The 20,440-nt window shown below is 40.8% G+C and overlaps 1 protein-coding gene across 5 annotated transcripts in view; it reads left to right on the top strand.

Moving 5' to 3' along the window:
* The first annotated feature begins 6,941 nt into the window (after positions 1-6,941).
* The window catches only part of LOC133646673 (latent-transforming growth factor beta-binding protein 1-like), a 321,379-nt gene continuing 307,880 nt past the window's right edge, over positions 6,942-20,440 (top strand). For all 5 annotated transcript variants that reach the window (XM_062042297.1, XM_062042299.1, XM_062042298.1 and 2 more), the window contains exons 1-2: positions 6,942-7,751; positions 19,302-19,375. In XM_062042297.1, coding sequence (XP_061898281.1) covers positions 7,411-7,751; positions 19,302-19,375 — 415 coding nt within the window. In that variant the 5' untranslated portion in view covers positions 6,942-7,410. The remainder of the gene's footprint in view (positions 7,752-19,301; positions 19,376-20,440) is intronic.

The following is a 20,440-nucleotide window of genomic DNA, read 5'->3' as shown; positions in this document are numbered from 1 at the left end:
TGGAGCTTGCCGTGGTGCAGGTACTGGTGCTAGCCGTGGTGCCGGTACTGGGGTTTGCCGTGGTGCTAGCCATGGTGCAGGTACAGGAACAGTTGCTAGCCTTGGAACAGGAAGGGTTGATAGCCTTGGAACAGGAAGGGTTGCTAGCCTTGGAACAGGAAGGGTTGCTAGCCTTGGCTTTGGCGGAGGTGGCCTAGCTGGGGGTTGCGGCTTGGCACGGCGAAGAACCGTTGGTGGTGGTCGGGCTGGAAGTTGCTGCCTGGCTGGGCGCAGCTGAGCCACCCCACTAGCACAGCTCCAGGATACCAGACGCACTCCTTGTGGTCTGGAACCGTCTTTGCGGGAAAACGGAATGCTGGCGACATTCTGTCAGAACGTGGAGGTTTTCGCAGCTTACTGCGAGGATTGTTTTACCAGGAAGCAAACGGACTATATCGGACAAGGCTTGAAGGTAGGAACATTTTTAATTATGACTATAAAAGGGGTACAAACAAAAAGCGCTCAAGGCGAAGGCAAAATTTAGCGAAGGAAACAAAAACTAACACTTAGAGTAAACTATGGACATAAAACAAACAACACTTACTGTGGCATGAAACGAGCAGCATGAACTATGGTATGAACAGAGCATGAAAAGCACATCAACAGAGCAATGTCGCCAGGTCGACTAACTGGCAACGACAGGCTTAAATAGTCTCTTTGATTAGAGCCAGGTGCGTGTGTCACATGAGGCAGGTGAAACCAATGAGTCGCCATGGTGACCGAACAAGGGAGCGCAAAAACAGGAACTATGGAGTCTTAAACAAACAGAAAAATAACAAAAAACATGATCCAGACCACAGATCATGACAATAACCATATATTAAGGTTGTCCCGATACCAATATTTTGGTACCGTATGTATTTCGATACTTTTTGATATTTTTCGATACTTTTCTAAATAAAAGAGACCACAAAAAATGGCATTATTGGCTTTATTTTAACAAAAAATCTTACGGTAAGTTAAACATATGTTTTTTATTGCAATCGAAGAAAAACTTTGGCCTTAAATAAGATAGTGAATAGTGTATTTTAGTAGTTGTAAGCAAACAAAGGCTCCTAATTTGTCTGCTGACATATGCAGTAACATATTGTGTCATTTATCATTCTATTATTTTGTCAAAATTATGAGGGACAAGCTGTAAAAATTGATTATTAATCCACTTGTTCATTTACTGTTAATATCTGGTTATTTTCCGTTTCAACATGTTCTATCTGCACTTATAGTCAAATGTAATAATCACTTATTATTCTGTTGTTTGGATACTTTACATTAGTTTTCGATGATACCACACATTTAGGTATCGATCCGATACCAAGTTCAAAACCCAAAACCAGGGAAGTTGGCACGTTGTGTAATTCGTAAGTGATAACAGGATACAATGATTTGCAAATCCTTTTAAACTTATATTCAATATTATACTGCTGATACAAGATATTTAATGTTCGAACTGAGAAACTTTTTTACAAATAATCATTAACTTAGAATTTAATGCCAGCAACACATTGCAAAAAAGTTGGCACAGGGGCATTTTTACCACTGTGTTATATGGCCTTTCCTCTTAACAACACTCACTAAACATTTGGGAACTGAGGAGACCAAATTTTGAAGCTTCTGAAGCTGGTGTATCCTCTTGTTGTGGGGCAGAGTGGCACGTACATGCACATGCATTCTCCACTGTTGCATTTTCTAATACAAAGCCGCATATAGTTCTAACTTATATCTGTCAGTAGATGTCACGGCGGGGGTCGGCTTACAGCGGTTCGTTCTCCGGGAATGCAAAACTGACGGCTCCGGACGGAGGCGTGAAGGTAGGATTTGATTTATTTAACATAAATCACCCAACTACCAAAATACAGGCAAACAACAAAAAAAGCAAGCAAGCGTGCCTATCACACGGGAAGCTAAGACTTATGAATATATGACATGGAACAAACAAAAATTACTTGGCATAAGCGTGACGCAAACAATGAAGCCAGGACGAGTGATCAACAAAGGCAGGCTTAAATAGTGTCTCTTGATTACAAACAGGTGTGTCCTGAAGGCAAGAGGCAGGTGAAAATCATAAGTAACCATGGTGACTAAACTCAGGAGGTGCACAAACAGGAACTAAAGGAGTCCAAAAACAAACAGAAAATAACAAAAACATAATCCAGACCACAGATCATGACAGTAGACTCCATATGGAAGCAATAAAAACTACAATATGGCTGACGCGGAGAAGACGCAGTCAAAGTGGAGGCATGTAAATAAAACAGCCCACATAGGACTGCCTACAAAATGGCGCATCCTGAGGAGACAGTCAGAAAGCAGCTTGCAAACGGTCTGTAAAACATAAACTATTCGGGATGTAACGGTAATATAAATACCGCGGTATTAAGGTGGGGGCCACTTTCGTTTCGAGCGTTTATAAGGTGACGCAAAGCCAGCCGGTCTCGTCGCACCGCATGGCGGGAAATCACAACAAAAAAAATTCAATGTGGGTAATACGAGTAAACTAAAAAGTTACTTAATACATCCTCAATTCATCCATCTATTTTTCTATTGCTTGTTTCTCTCGATGTCGCTCAATGTGGCTGAACTTTTCATGTCCTGGTCTGCAAGCAAGTGCAGTCCAGGCATATCAGGGCCAGCTGAACCCGAGTCACCGGCACCTGGAGCGTGCAGGAGAGCATGTCAGCGGTAGTGGCGCTACGACACAACCCCACAATGTGACGTGCTTTGTAAAGACTTTACCTCACCCTGGCTTCCCAGAGCCCATACCACCCTTGGCTTCTTCTTCCGCTAAAGTCAAGGGTCAAACGTTCCTCCCTCAAACCAGTGACAGCGTCTGGTATCCGCTCCCTGAGGAGGGGGCTGGGGCTGGTGACTGTGACTGTGGAGACTTCCTGTCCTTTGTCCATTAAAATCTCTGCTGCCAGCTACCCATGCGATGAGGTCGCCACCTCCAGCCTGGCCGCCGCCACCCGCAACTCCAATGGATCTGCAGCGGGCGCCGCCATCCTCTCCAGTTGATCTGTCGCAGTTTCAGCCAACCTCTCCAGTGGGTCTTCCTCAGTCGCCGCTACCCTCTCCAGCGGGCCTGCCGCAGTTGCCGCCACCATCCTCTCCAGCGAGCCTGCCGTAGTCGCCGCCGCCATCTGCTTTAGGGGGCCTACAGATGCCGCCGCCATCCGCTCCAGCGGGTCTGCAGACGCAGGCGCCCCTTTGTCGGCCGAGAATGTGGCCGTTTAATCAGCAGCAATGCCTAGGTCCTGGGAATGGACTGTTACGGCTTCTGGTACGCCGCCGCCACTCACGTCTGCCTCCTCATTGGCCATGGACTGCCTCGTCAGTCACAGCGAGGGCTAGATGATCCACCGCCTTGTGTTCCCTACGCTCCCCGTGACTTTTCTAGAACGTCTAGAACGTTTTTTGGGGGGGAGGAGGGGGGCATTATGTCACAGCGTGTTGCAGGCTGTACCATGTTTTTAGTTTGTGTATTCTCTTTTGTTTAGTGCTTTAGTTCCTGTGCCGTGCTTTTATTTTGGTGACACTTCCTGTTTTGTTGGTGATTTTCTGTAGCTGCTTCACACCTGTCCCCGGAGCACTTTTCCCTGGATCTGTATTTTGTTGGTAATCACGACTATTTAAGTTAAGCTTCAAACACCATTCTTTGTCGGGAAATTGTTGAGTATATTTTTTTCCATGCTGAGGTCTTGTACGGGTGCACTTTGTGGACGCTGTCTGCTCCAAATTCTTTGTGAGTATTTTTGCTGATGTCCAGCATTCCATTTTTGTTTACTTTATAGTCTGTCAAGTTTTGTCTTTTTTCGTGCGTAGCTTCCCATATGCTTTTGGAGCACTTCCTAGCTCTCGCCTTTTGTTTGTTCAGTTATTAAATACCTTTTTACCTGCACATTTCCTCCTTGACTGTCTGCATTAAAATCACAACAACCTATGCCCTCTCACACGACGCGACGCCTGACACCGGTTTGTGGTTGCCAATCAGGCATCAGCAGAGGTGGGTAGAGTAGCCAAAAATTGTACTCAAGCAAGAGTACTGTTACTTTAGAGATTTATTACTCATGTAAAAGTAAGGAGTAATCACCCAAATATTTAATTGAGTAAAAGTAAAAAGTATGTTGTGAAAAAACTACTCAAGTACTGAGTAACTGATGAGTAACCTGTTCGTTTAATGATGACGGCAACAAATAATGCACAAAAACATAAAAATAGCAATGAGCAAATTCAGAGCCAGGAATATCTCTTGAGCAACTAAAACAATAATATATATTAAATAATAATACATTAACATTAAAAAAAATAAGTCAAATTGAGCCACAATAACTTAACAGCACCACAGGCTCAGTAGGCAGAGATTACAAAGGAAAATAACAAGTTAGCCTTTATGCAAATCATAAACTGATAGGTGTGGGCTGCACCTGGGAACACACTGTGCACTTCTGATTGGTGTTTCTATGCATGCGTGTGTGTGTGTGTGTGTGTGTGTGTGTGTGTGTGTGTGTGTGTGTGTGTGTGTGTGTGTGTGTTTGTGTGTGTGTGTGTGTGTGTGTGTGTGTGTGTGTGTGTGTGTGTGTGTGTGTGTGTGTGTGTGACTGTGCGTGTGTGTGTGTGTCTCTGTCTGTCTGTCATGAGGGTGCAGTGCGTTAATAAATGTCCCCACACGATGTACATTTGACAGTGATCATAGCAGGGAAGCTAACATCAGCCTACAGTGACAGCCAAAATATCTACTAACGTTACTTACCGCGATGTGTTTCCTCAAATTTGATGTTGAGTTCATGTAAGCTTAAGCTTGTTGTTGTTTGCCACTGAAACTTTATGTGCAGTTAATCATGGCGGGAACCTGGCTCTGTTTGATTGGTGAAACGGAGTCAATTGTCACCAGTAACTGCATTTGATTGGTGACACGGAGTCAAATGTCACCAGTGACTGTATTTGATTGTTTGAAACGCAGGCATGCGATAGATCCTACTTTGAAGGTCTGTCTGACAAACCAAAACAAACAAAGCGAGCATTAACAGATCGATAAAAATCAGTAGCGAGTAGCAAGCTGAATGTAGATAAATGGAGCGGAGTAAAAGTAGCGTTTCTTCTCTATAAATATACTCAAGTAAAAGTAAAAGTATGTTGCATTAAAACTACTCTTAGAAGTACAGTTTATCCCAAAAGTTACTCAAGTAGATGTAACGGAGTAAATGTAGCGCGTTACTACCCACCTCTGGGCATCAGTATATTCCAGCCTGCCGTACATTCAGGGCTGGAATATTGTCTTTGTTGCTAACTGTTTACTGCAGTTCATGCTAACTGTTTATGTTTGCTAACTTCAAGTGTTACATTTGTAATAGCTCCATGGTTTGCTGAGCATGCATAACTTTCCCTGTTGCACTTCCTTGTGCTATAATTAAATACTGTTCTCACCTGCACGTAACCTTCTGTCTCTTGCATCTTGAGGTCATACCTCCAGCAGCAATGCATGTTCGTCACAGGGGCGTTCTAAATACAGTTAGTTATCTACCGATACTCAAGAAAAAAACCTAATTGATATTATGGGAAATGACTACCGGATACATTTTCTTTTTAAAAAAAATAAAACCATACATTTTCAGGAGCAAAAAATACATTAAAAAAACTTGTTTCTGAAATGTTGACCAATTGGACGATATGGGACTGTGTTTGTCGCGGCATTACGATTTTCTTTTGAATAGAAAAATAATTTAACATAAAAATCCACTTTCCCCGTTTTTTGCTTTAATAATAATCGGAAAACGGATCGTTATCCATTATCCGTTGTCCGAATTTATTAATGAAATTGAAAATGGGAATAAAAGCAATGAGTGGAAAACTATTTAGTCTATTTCCCGTTTATTATCTGGACTTTGGACATATTGGTAGATTGCACATGCACAGTGTCTCTTTTCCGTATCCTCGTCTGTGAGTGATCGGGAACAACAACAACAGAAGAAGGAGAGCGACGTACACAGACCCGTTTGCCTGCTCGATAGAGAACCAATAAAATGTGTCACTTTCCATGTCTCTGGATATTAGAAAATAGAAGGGAACTCTTTACCGTGACAAAATTGTTTAGACGACACAGTTCTTTGTCTTCTTTTGTTGTTGTTCCGGGTCAATCACAGACGAGGATACAGAAAGAGACGCTGCATGTGCAATCTACCAATATGTCCAAACAAATAAACGGGGAATAGAAAAAAGCTTTCCACTTGTTATCTTAATTCTAATTTTTTATTTTCAAACACATGAATAAACTTGGTTTACAAATAATGGATAACGATCTGTTTTCAGGTTTTTTATTTTTTAGTATCAAACCAAAAAACAGGGAAAGTCGATTTTTATGTTAAATTATTTTTTATTTCCAAACATAAAACGGTTGGCTGTGACAAACACAGACCGCTATGGGTCCTGTGAATAACCTGTCAATGCAGTGTGTTATGATGTAACCTAGCATTAAAACATTTATATAAATATTTTTCATTTTATAAAATGACACATTTTATACAGTATATTTGTACAGTATATGCATTTTCAGTTAGTAGTCTCAACATCAGCTCTTTTTACATTTTTGCTCTATTTTCCACAGTGGTTCATGTTATCTCCATAAAATGCCATTGGCCAATAAAAACACCTAAGTTACAGTATGTTCAATATATTTGTCCTGTGTTTTATTGTGATTATGATAATGATCGAAAAGGTAAAAGCGACATTATAGAATCATTCAAGTATCTTCAACATTTTTAAAGATGTGAGAATCAGTATCCAGAGTTTGTATTTACTTGGTATCGGCTCGATACCAAAATGGGCAGTATCGCCCAGCCCTCGTGTAAAGCAGGAGCAACAATACAGTCGATGAGGGAGAGTTTCTTACACTCACGCTTACGAAAGTCCAGAGGCGAGGAGGTCCGAGGTGGTGATATTTATGAGAGCACGACGACACGACGACGCACGCACACACACACACACACACACACACACACACACACACACACACACACACACACACACACACACACACACACACACACACACACACACACACACACACACACACGCACGCACACACGCACACGCACGCACACACACATTCACTTGGACTCTGACTCAGCTTCAGCAGCGCGCTGCTCCTCATTGGAGGAGGAATTAGGAATTATGTTTGCTTGATGTGGAAGAAACTGACGCACGTTTTGAACCTGGACATTATGAGGAGATATCCAGGCTTGTTCGCACTTGGAACAGAGAGGATGAGGTCTTAGTCAACTTCTGAAGTTTTTTTGTATCATCGTTGCACTCTTTTTTTTTTTTTTTTAGTTCAAAGCGTCTCTTTTTGTCAAACTTTTCAGACTTTCTCCAGCACAAATGGAGCTCGCCGGTTTGATGGTTGTGGTGTTTTTGGCTGTTGCGCTGGTAGGTGATGCGTTCGCGGACTCAACAGGTGTGAGGGAAGAGGCTGCAGAAAAGGCGATTTGGGACGACACGCACGGTGATGCTAGTGAAAGCCCGCCAGAGACCACCCATACCCGGCACTCCAGGAGCACGACGCCGCAAGGGGATCACGGCAGTAGGGTTCTACCTAAAGCAGACCGGGCCACCAGACACCCAAGCAGCCTGACCACCTCGCAGTCCAGGAGCAGAGTGAACCGCAGACAGGGCAGAAAGTCCAGCACTGCAAGCAGCAGCAGCCCAAGACGACTTGTTGGGTAAGTCCTGCCAATCAAAATGCTAATATTAGTAGCCACATTCAGTCTTCTTCATAAGGACCTATTTTAGCTGAATCCTCCTGCCAGCAAGTGATGATGTAACAAATCATGGCCATCGATACAGTATATTCACCTGTTGCTTTGCAGTTAATGTGCGCAAGAGCTGCCATTAAAATGCATTGTGAGCTGCCATTAAAATGCATTGTGGTCATTCATACAATTCATAGTAGCAAGTGTCAAACTGAAGGCCGCAGCCAGATCTGGCCTGTCACATAATTTTACATGGCCCAAGAAGGCGTGAAAATAATATGCATAAATAAAGATAAAGACATATAATAAATAAGAATACATTAATATCTGCTTGACTTATGATGTCAAAGCTATCCATCAAATTGTACACTGTCAAATTGGTAACAGATTTCATCATAAAAAATTACCTCGGTAAAAAACATAAAAAAACTCTAACCCTGTTTTTTACAGAACATTTCTGACAACTGAGCTGCCAGTTTGTTTGTTTTTTTTACTGTAAAATCTACGGTGGTTGTTTTTACGGTGTACTACTGTAAATGGAAAAATGGTTGACAGAATTAAAAAAAACAGTGGTGCTGTTTTTTCCATTTGTATGTACAATATGTAAAAGCCGCCGTAAATGTTGCAATTAAATTCTGGCGACTAAGCCTTTATTTTCCGTTAAAACAGCGCTACTGTTTGTCATTTTTTTGTAATATATTGTATTTCACAGTAAAATTATGGTGACTGAGATGCCAGTTTTTACTTGTAAATATAGATTTGTATTTACAGTGTACATAAAAATATATTACATAGGAAAATTCATATATAATTTGCTGTTACAACAAGCAGCCCTCTGAAGGCAGCCATAACTGCGATGTGGTCCTCAGTGAAAACGAGTTTGATGCCCCTGCCCTAAAATATGCCATAATACAAATATACGGACCTCTAGCAACAATAATTTCCAAAATGTACATAACTTGATCGTAAGGATGCTGATGAATTGATCATTAATGTGTAGATTGAACAGTGTTTGAGTGTACTTCTTAGCTGCAACCAGCAGAGGCGCTATTGATCCATCAAAGGAGCTCAGAACATTCATTAAAACAAATAATGTCCCTGACAAGCCCTTAATAACAAATACATATAAATATTTGTTGTATATAAAATATGTTAAACTGTGTATTTTCACCTCCTTCACAGTAAATACACACATAACAAACTATAAGAACAATATAAAGCAGTACATGAATAATTATGTGTCAAACCATTAGACGATATATTGAATAATGCACAGCTTGTTGAATTTTAAGTTGCTAATAACTTCCGCTGAATGACAGTATATGGCTGTAGAGTGCTTCAATGTGTGTGTGTGTGTGTTTCTCACTTTTATGCATGGTTCCAGCGACCATGTGTTGTTGTAGCTCTGCTTGTCTGGTGAACATTTGGCCAAACCCCCCCAACCCCCCCAAAAATCCCCACAAAAAAACACAATTTGCCCGGGGATCAAAAACACCTGTCTAGTCTAACAAGTCTCTGTTTCTTTTCTTGTTTTGTGTCTCTGTCAAACTCCTCAATAGGAAGATGGCTTGTTTCCATATTAAAGCTCTTTTCTTTCTGTCTAATGAACCATTTATTCATCCAGTCCTGTCTGTTCCGTAGGGACACAAAGCATGATACTCACAGATGAGGGCGGTGGGGAGAGTGTTTACATAATGATCAGAGAGGGATGTGAGTGGCTGACCTCAGATAGCAGACACCGAAATAAAAGATCCTTTATAAAAACGTTTTTTTAAATCCAGCCAATTTAAAGGGGACACTTTCTAAGTGATTGGTTTAGTCAGATTGTCTTCTACAAACCCCGTTTCCATATGAGTTGGGAAATTGTGTTAGATGTAAATATAAACGGAATGCAATGATTTGCAAATCATTTTCAACCCATATTCAGTTGAATATGCTACAAAGACAACATATTTGATGTTCAAACTGATAAACATTTTTTTTTTGCAAATAATCATTAACTTTTAGAATTTGATGCTAGCAACACGTGACAAAGAAGTTGGGAAAGGTGGCAGTAAATACTGATAAAGTTGAGGAATGCTCATCAAACACTTATTTGGAACATCCCACAGGTGAACAGGCAAATTGGGAACAGGTGGGTACCATGATTGGGTATAAAAGTAGATTCCATGAAATGCTCAGTCATTCACAAACAAGGATGGGGCGAGGGTCACCACTTTGTCAACAAATGCGTGAGCAAATTGTTGAACAGTTTAAGAAAAATCTTTCTCAACCAGCTATTGCAAGGAATTTAGGGATTTCACCATCTACGGTCCGTAATATCATCAAAGGGTTCAGAGAATCTGGAAAAATCACTGCACGTAAGCAGCTAAGCCTGTGACCTTCGATCCCTCAGGCTGGAATGCATCAACAAGCGACATGAGTGTGTAAAGGATATCACCACATGGGCTCAGGAACACTTCAGAAACTCACTGTCAGTAACTACAGTTGGTCGCTACATCTGTAAGTGCAAGTTAAAACTCTCCTATGCAAGGCGAAAACCGTTTATCAACAACACTCAGAAACGCTGTCGGCTTCGCTGGGCCTGAGCTCATCTAAGATGGACTGATACAAAGTGGAACAGTGTTCTGTGGTCTGACGAGTCCACATTTCAAATTGTTTTTGGAAACTGTGGACGTCGTGTCCTCCGGACCAAAGAGGAAAAGAACCATCCGGATTGTTATAGGCGCAAAGTTGAAAAGCCAGCATCTGTGATGGTATGGGGGTGTATTAGTGCCCAAGACATGGGTAACTTACACATCTGTGAAGGCGCCATTAATGCTGAAAGGTACATACAGGTTTTGGAGCAACATATGTTGCCATCCAAGCAACGTTACCATGGACGCCCCTGCTTATTTCAGCAAGACAATGCCAAGCCACCTGTTACATCAACGTGGCTTCATAGTAAAAGAGTGCGGGTACTAGACTGGCCTGCCTGTAGTCCAGACCTGTCTCCCATTGAAAATGTGTGGCGCATTATGAAGCCTAAAATACCACAACAGAGAATGTTGAAAAACTTAACCCTTTTGTGGTGTTCGGGTCTGTGGGACCCGTTTTTGATTTTTATTAAAAGAAAAATGATACAATTAATTAATTTTTCAAACTGAGACTCACTGGCTTTGGCTCATTTTCTGTGAAGAACATATATCAGAATACATATTTAATGAACACACACCATACACCCCCCCTACACATTTCTATTACATATAAGATTTCCGGGGTCCACTGGACCCGGGGCTAATAGAAGTGTGGAAATTGATGTTCTGTGTACCACACACACACGCACACACACACACACACACACACACACACACACACACACACACACACACACACACACACACACACACACACACACACACACACACACACACACACACACACACACACACACACACACACACACACACACACACACACACACACACACACACACACACACACACACACACACACACATACAGCAGGCCTAGACGGGGAGGACAGAGTGTAGGTACACAGAACATCAGAGGTTCAAATGTGCGACAAAATGAGCGCAGACAGTGTTGACAAACAATGTTGCAACCTTGTGTGGGAAACGCAGGTGCAGAAACACAAAAGAAGAATCCCTGTTGGATGCAGAAACTGGCAGATACATTTCCAGGCAACGTTCATATTGTTGTTACTCAGCCAGTGTTTGTGGGTCTTAGACTTAGACTTACTTTTTATTGTCGTTCAAATTTGAACTTTACAGTACAGATAAGAACGAAATTTCGTTGCATTAGCTCATGGCAGTGCAGGATAAAAAAGTAATAAGGTGCAGATATAAATAAATAGATTACTGTAAAGATAAATATATTGCACTTTTGCATATGCATCTACGTTTATGGATGTATGTTATATTGTCTTTATATTCCAGCGAGTTCATCCATTTTTGGGGGGAATTGAGGGGATTATTATAATGCGTTCAAGAGTCTTACGGCCTGAGGGAAGAAGCTGTTACAGAACCTGGAGGTTCTGCTACAGAGGCTGCGGACCTCTTTCTAGAGTCCAGCAGTGAAAACAGTCCTTGGTGGGGGTGGGAGGAGTCTCTGCAGATTTTCTGAGCCCTGGTCAGGCAGCGGCTTTTTGCGATCACCTGGATAAGAGGAAGAGGAGTCCTGATGATCTTTTCCGCCGTCCTCACCACTCTCTGGAGAGACTTCCAGTCTGAGGCACTGCAGGCTCCAGTCCAGACAGAGATGCAATTGGTCAGCAGGCTCTCTATAGTGCCTCTGTAGAATGTGCTGAGAATGGGGGGAGGGAGCTGTGCTCTTTTCATCCGACGCAAAAAGTGCATGCGCTGCTGAGCTCTTTTTACAAGAGCTACGGTGTGTAGGGACCAGGTCATATTGTCAGTTATCTGCACCCCCGGGAACTTGGTGCTGCTTACCATCTCCCCCGCTGTGCCGTTGATGAAGAGTGGAGCGTGGCTGGACCGGTGCTTCCTGAAGTCGACAGTGATCTCCTTGGTCTTGTCGACATTCAGGACCAGGTTGTTGGTTCTGCACCAGTCAACCAGATGTTTCACCTCCTCCCTGTAGTCCATGTCGTTGTTGTCACGGATGAGGCCCACTACTGTTGTGTCGTCCGCATACTTCACAATGTAGTTAGTAGTGGACCTGGCGCAGCAGTCATGAGTCATCAACGTGAACAGCAGCGGACTCAGGATGCAGCCCTGGGGGAGCCGGTGCTCAGGGAGATGGCACTGGAGGTGTTGTTGCCCACTCTCACAGATTGGGGTCTGCCTGTGAGGAAGTCAAGCAGCCAGTTGCATAGGGGGGTACTGAATCCAAGGGGGGCCAGTTTGCTCACAAAGTGCTGTGGGATGATGGTGTTGAATGCCGAGCTGAAGTCCAGAAACAACATCCGCACGTGTGTGTCCTTTCCTTCCAAATGTTCTAAGCTCAGGTGGAGTGCAGAGGAGATGGCGTCCTCTGTGGAGCGGTTAGGGCGATAAGCAAACTGGTATGGGTCGAATGTGGGGGGAAGTCTGGAGACAATGTATTCCTTTACCAGCCTCTCGAATCGCTTCATTACAGATGTTTTTGGGGATAAGTCAGTATTTTAACAAAAAAAGTGTTTGATTGTGAGGCATTACAAGCCACAAAATGCAACGGGTCCATCAGACCCACAAACACTGGCTGAGTAACAACAATATAAACACCACACAAGGGTTAAGCTGTACATCAAGCAAGAATGGGAAATAATTCCACCTGAGAAGCTTAAAAAATGTGTCTCCTCAGTTCCCAAATGTTTACTGAGTGTTGTTAAAAGGAAAGGCCATCTAACACAGTGGTGAACATGCCCTTTCCCAACTACTTTGGCACGTGTTGCAGCCATGAAATTCTAAGTTAATTATTATTTGCAAAAAAAAAATAAAGTTATGAGTTTGAACATCAAATATATTGTCTTGTAGTGCATTCAATTGAATATGGGCTGAAAAAGATTTGCGAATCATTGCATTCTGTTTATTTTTACATCTAACACAATTTCCCAACTCATATGGAAATGGGGTTTGTATTTGATACACATGAAGCCAAAACCTTGACGTATGTTTGTGCCAGGGGTGTCCAAACTTTTTCCGCTGAGGGCCGAACACGGAAAAATTTAAGCATGCAGGGGCCATTTTGATATTTTTCATTTTCAAACCTTAACAAAATATATGGATTTTTTTTTTTTAACCTTTAGGGCTCCAAGGGACCATAAAGGGTCTCAGTCATTAAAATGTTAAAAATAAGTCAAATTATTATTATTTTTTATTTAACGCTTACAGTAAATCTCTATATCAACTTCAGGTTGATATAAAGTAAAAAAAAAAAAAAAAAAGGTTTTATGCCTTCTCTGTCAAAGACAACTTTGTTTTTTATAGTAAAACTGAAATATGCAGTATTTAGTATTAGAGTCTTAAAAGATCAATAATGCAGGACACCATTGATTTTAATTCTTTAATATTTTTGAGTATTCACAGTGAAAAGTTAAATAAAATCCTACTAAATATATTTGGGATCCAAAAGGTCCCCCACTCATAATGTGATACATTTTTATTAGTTTTTTTTTTACTTTTAACACTTAAATTACGAGATCAACTCCAGATATATCAGTCGATTTTACGTTTGAACTATTCTTTTGTTTGTTTTATGCTCTTTTGTCAAATACAACTTTGATGTTTTTATATGGCAACCACACAATATATGCAATATTTTTTCCACATAAAACATTTTAAAGTGATATTTTTTAAGTAATAATTCATTATAACATAGATTTTTAGTCTTTTTTTTTTTTTTTAGCAATGGCAAAAAAAAGAAAAATAAACAGACAAAAGAAAAAAAACAGCCTGCATGGCAGCTTTGTGTCAACATTGCAACTTTTTCATGTTAGATTTCACCTCATTCCACTTTTTTTAAATGTTTTTTTTAATTTTTTCAATATTATCAATTTTGCCATTTTTGCAGAATGTGTGGCGGGCCGGTAAACAATTAGCTGCGGGCCGCAAATGGCCCCCGGGCCGCACCTTGGACACCCCTGGTTTGTGCCCACTGACTCTGCCCTATTCAATCTATACCGCTAAAAACAACACATAAAAAACCTCCCTATTAATGAGGCTGTATGCACAGTTGAACTGTCTCTTTAAAGCAGTGCTTACAGAAAGTGCTCCCCATAGCATTGGAGCAAGTATGATTTCATGCAGCAGACGGAAAAGACCCTTTGGCTGTCAGCGAGAGAAGGGAGACACATTTTTATCCAAGGGGAGACTGAGGGCAGCAAAGAGACTTTAGAGCAGGGAAGGCATCTAGGAGATGTAATTGTCTAATTTGCATAATTGGCCATAAGGCATGTGCATGTTTTTTTAAAAGGTGAAAAAACAGTTACACATGTATTTTAAAGGGGGACTACACTTTTTTGGGGGAATTTTGCCTATAATTTGCAATCCTCAAGAGAAACAATAACACAAATGTCTTTAAAAAAAAAAAAATATTGTAACGCATAAATAAACGTAAGTAAATGTCTGCTTACAATGGAGTGAATGGGAGCCATGAAGTCATGGCGTTATTGCGTCTATTTTGATCATTAAACCCAACAAATAACCGTTCAAAAAACGCCAACAGTACTCCATTTAGATTTTGTGGCCTGAATATTAATCAAGTATTAGCAATATCGTTATTATAAGCATTAATGTTAAGGACCTATTTTTAGCGGTGCATTGATTAGACAGAGGTAAGTTCCTTATGCTGCTGTTATGACATCATCAGCTGCTGAGCTGCTTTCTTGCCTCGGAGCAAGTGAAAGTTAATTCTAGATTATAAATCATGCCTCTCACCTGTGACCAGAAACTGACAAGTTGGTACTCTTTAACAGCCAGTTTAGACTTGGAAATGGCGAAAAAGACCCGAAAAGACGTTTGGTTTCCCTCCCCTTTTTTCTTCGCAAGAATTATGAGTCATTCTTCATTTAAACAGGAATATATCAACATACAACACCCCAGTGAGAGCAGACTATTTACAGTAAGTGATGTTTAATTTTGTTTGTTGGCTCCCATGAAGTCTGCAGTGAGTAGTAATCAGTGATGTTGTTGAAGGAAAAAGTGAACGTTGTGATTAGTTTTTGCAATTAATGCTCCGCCATATTAACCTGACTCTCGCCAGACCATTGTAGTTCGCTGAGCTCAACACAAGGGTCTGGGCTCAAAGGCATTGCAAACTCCTTCCAGATAGCAAAAAAAAATGAACCAATCAGGATCGCCAGGCGGGATTTGATAGATGTGACGTAGTGCCGAAGGGACTGTTTTGATTCAAACAACAATGGCGGCACGGAGCGAGGAGTCGTGTGCTGACATTGATTCTGCTATTGCAACTGTTTTGCGACATCGATCAAAAATTAATTCTTTAAAAGATGAACAGAGAACGGTTTTGAAGGCATTTATTGGTGGCAAGGATGTTTTTGGCTCTTCTTTCCACCGGGTTTGGATTTCCCGGCGTCACAGGTTGATTTCGATGTGAGTGGTTGAAGTAGCACGTCATTCAAGATAACGGACAAGTGGTTTATCCAATCACATACAATTATTTTTTCACAAGGCCACGCCTTCTGAAATACATTGATTGATTGATTGACATCTTATTGAGATCATAGGCAATCACACCACTTTATATCTACTCTTACAAATTTTAGGAAGCAGATAAAAGACTTCTGCTATTATGCAGGCATGCAAATGTGCACCCACGGATAGACGGGGCCTATCACAGCCCTACTTGTTGTTGACACTTCTCCATTGGCAAAACCAGGTACAATAATGTGTTTTAAGCTGATATCATATAGAGCAGTGGTCCCCAACCACCGGGCTGCGGCCCGGTACCGGTCCGTGGATCGATTGGTACCGGCCCGCACGAGAAATAAAAAAAATATAAAATATATATATATATTTTTTTTAAATTAAATCAACATAAAAACACAAGATACACTTACAATTAGTGCACCAACCCAAAAAACCTCCCTCCTCACACTCATTCGCACAAAAGGGTTATTTCTTTGTTATTACTATTTCTGGTTCCTACATTATCAATATAGATTAATACAGTCTGCAGGGATACAGTCCGTATGCAGGGATACAGTCCGTAAGCACACATGATTGTATTTTTTTATGACAAAAAAAATAAAAAAATAAAAATAAAAATACCATACCCCCAATAATGGTCAACGCATTATTGCAACGTTTAAGGTAATGACAAAAATAAACACTAGCTTTGCATGCTGCTGTTCCTTAGATGTGGTAGCAGGGACCCATACAAGCAACATTTTAAATATCTGAAACCATTTAGTCCCACCAGAGAAGTGCTCATTCATTCGCAGCAAGGCATATGTGTCACAATGAAATCGCAGTAGAATAAGACTTAAACAAGGAAAACATATAAGTTTGGACCGCTCTGTTTGAATCCTATATTAAAGACAGGAAGTGTTTCTTATGTCATGTTTTTACTTGGTAATCAAATACAAGCAGATATCAAAAGTGAAGTATTTGTATATGAAGGTATGTCACAACAACAACAAAAGTAAAAAAGAAGCAAAAGTCCTGCATGTCAGTTTTAGTAGTAATTTTTGTGTCATTTTTCTGAAAAATAAAAAGACAACAAAGAACAGAACTCATGCAGCCCCAGACCATTAACGATAGCACCACCATATTTGACTGTAGGCGAGACATGATTATCTATGTCTTTCTAGTTGTTTAGACCAGTGATCCCCAACCACCGGGCTGCGGCCCGGTACCGGTCCGTGGATCGATTGGTACCGGGCCACACTAGAAATAAAAAAATAAAAAATAAAAAAAATTACATTTTTTTTACATTTTTTATTTTTTATTAAATCATTCTGTTATTAATATTTCTGGTTCCTACATTATATATCAATATAGATCAATACAGTCTGCAGGGATACAGTTCGTAAGCACACATGATTGTATTTTTTTATGACAAACCCCCCCCCCTCGGTCCGTGGGACAAATTTTCGAGCGTTGACCGGTCCGCAGTTACAAAAAGGTTGGGGACCACTGGTTTAGACAATAATGGTTTTGTTTTGGGTTATTTTTAGTGCAACTGCTATACAAGCTGAACAATGACTACTCTAAATCATACATGTTTCATTTCTAAATGATTGTCTCTTGAGAAGATATAGTGTAATAATGAAAACTGAGAGGTGTAAGACCGAATTGATTTGTTTGGAACATTACAGGAACTATTGTCTGTCAGAAAAAAGTGGTTTTCCTGACACATTTCCGCTTGGAATGACCACTCAGCTTCCTTTCTTCTCGCATGCAGTATTGGCATTCACTTTTTCACTTTCATGCTGACTCACCACTTCTGTTTTCTGCAGCTGAGGCATGACCCCACCCCTTTCATTTTGCAAACTTCTAGTAAACAAATGACAAGGTGATAACATACAGCTGATTTACCGTCCTATTAGCGACCCGGGCTATCAAAGTCCTTCATTTGGTGAATATATCATGTGATGGAATTTGTTTGTGTTGACTGATGACTTTGGCACGGGTGTGATGTGTTTGATTTACGTCAACTGAAAGCTTGCCAAAGGGCCTAAACAACTACACGTTATCTCTGTGACGCCTCAGCGCAACGTGCAGTGCTTAATGAGTACAATCCCAGTGAGGTCAAGGAGTCAATCCGCGTTCTGTCTTCACAAATCACCATGACTCAGCCTTGCACTTGATTTAGCATCCATTGGAAAGATGACGGGCCCCAGATCCATGCCAGGGCCTCCACTGTTGCACCCAAGTTGCTCATTCGGATAGCTATAAAAAAAAACCTTGGCCTTCTTTGCAATGGAGGATTAGCGAGTGCAAAGAATCCTGTAATAGGTTTTTTGAAAGGTGTCATCTCTCATTTGCTCAGTGATTTATGGAGGCTGTAGGGTGCTTTTCATGTCCCATGTGTCTCATATAATCCTTCCAAGGTCCAAATAACTCCACACTCATTTTCACTGTGGACTCTCTTGCATGATGGTAAGAGGGACATTCAGGCTCAGATAGAGTTTCCTGACCCTTCCCTGTTTATCGCCTCATTGCTTTAATTTCTATTAAAGCGTAATCTCCAAGGTGTCCTTATTGATCAGCCACCCCCATCAAAATTATCTGAACCTAAAACAATATTAAATCAGCTCGGTTTTGTCATGCAAAGGGGCGAAGGAGGCCGCCCAAACACACTTTTGTTACACTGTGACCTGTTTAGGACAGTGGAACACGCTTGCGTCGACAACTTGTTTGTATAAACTAACTTCCACTGTGATGTCATTATTACAAAAAAGTAATTGCAAAATTTGACGTCTACGTTCGTAGCTTTTGTTGACATAAACATTTAGCTACACACTATTAGAATGTTAACATTTTTCTGCGATGAGGTGGCGACTTGTCCAGGGTGTATCCCGCCTTCCGCCCGAACGCGGCTGAGATAAGCTCCAGCGCCCCCCGTGACCCCAAAAGGGACAAGCGGTAGAAAATGGATGGATGGACTATTAAAATTTGAAAATGGTGACTTCCTGTTCAGTGCAAAGTAAGCTTAAAAATAAAAGCATGGTAGTTTTAACCTGGATTCTGAACCTGAAAATGCAACCATTCTTTTTTTTATATTGTTACTAACCTGGAGAAAGATTTTAATATGTATGGAAGCTTATCAATATTGTACTGAAAACATACAACACAATTATTTATTATATTCAAGTATAAAATATATGAAAACAGAAGAATAAAAATAGAACTATGCGCAAATATAACAAAACTGCATTAGTTTAAAAATATTTATCTTTATGTCTGGCGATAGTCACAATAAATGTGCAAGCAATGGCTAGTTTTGATTTTGGTAATGTTAACTTATGTTGACATCAGTCAGCCAGACGGGGGGCGTCAACATTAGCGGTTTCGACTGTTTTTTTTGTCTAACTCCACTTTGTCCCTCTGTCCAGGCCTAATGTGTGCGGGGGTCAGCAGTGCTGCTCCGGCTGGGCTGTGGCACCAGGAACCAATCGTTGCATCAAACGTAAGTATCTTTATCTTCAGCATCACATGTTAGCATGTGCTTCTCAAGTTCCACGCAAGCAACCTGCATTAGTTCCATTCGATACACATTTACTAGGTACATGTGCACAATATAATGAGAGTTAAAAAAAATCAGCTTTGATTGACACTGTAAGTAAGGTATCTTTTTAGCAGTATTGATGGAGGCAAGGAAAGACCTTGGATAGAATTGAGACTCAAAATACAGTAGAGCGGATATTGCTATGGTGATTAGCTCAACTAATGAACTGGTACGTCATCCACAACAAATACTCAAATATTTTTTCTTTAATATACTGTAAACACTGCATCCTTAAATTATCTATTTGTCAGTAATCAACACTATCTCTGAAACCACCCATTTGTTTTCCCACTCAATTGGAACTGGGTTGAAAAGAGCCACTCAATCACCATAGTACTGCAATATTTGACAAACAAAAGTGACATCAACATGGTCTTACAGCTGTGCAGCCAGTGAAAACGTAGATAAATCGCCAGTTTGCTTCCTGTGTAACATATGTGGCGGCTAGAAATTTTAGAGAGAAACAATCTGCATCTGCCCTGCAGTATTTAAAAGAACCAAGAATAAAATAACACAAATCTGCTAATGAGAGGCAGTTACACACGTAATTTTCATTGCAATTTGGATAAACACCTAGTAAGCTGTACCATTGGGTTAATCATTTAAACATATGCCATCTCTGTTATCGTACAGTACAACTAAACACTGTGGGTAATCAACTAGTCTGTTTGCACATGCATCTTTCCGCTTAGCCGAAACCTTAAAAAATAAATTCTACGCGCTGTTGACCTACCATGGGGGTTAAAGAAAATAGCACCTGTCAGCACTTTGATAAAGAAGGTGAGACACACTGTTGAATTTAAGAAATAACTTCTCCTTAAGTGCAAAGGTGGTGTACCCTAGGCTTTCCTCTTGTCTCCTCCTTCTCAGCTCATCGCTGTTTTTGCCATCACCAGTCTTCAGTATAAGTAAAGGTGATACTCATTTATGAATTTTGTATTGTTGTAAAACTATAGCTTACTTCTA

Source organism: Entelurus aequoreus, linkage group LG03 (genome assembly GCF_033978785.1).
Source record: "Entelurus aequoreus isolate RoL-2023_Sb linkage group LG03, RoL_Eaeq_v1.1, whole genome shotgun sequence".
Lineage (NCBI taxonomy): Eukaryota > Metazoa > Chordata > Actinopteri > Syngnathiformes > Syngnathidae > Entelurus > Entelurus aequoreus.
Note: the sequence above shows the minus strand (reverse complement) of the source record. Positions and strands in the feature narration are given on the sequence as shown.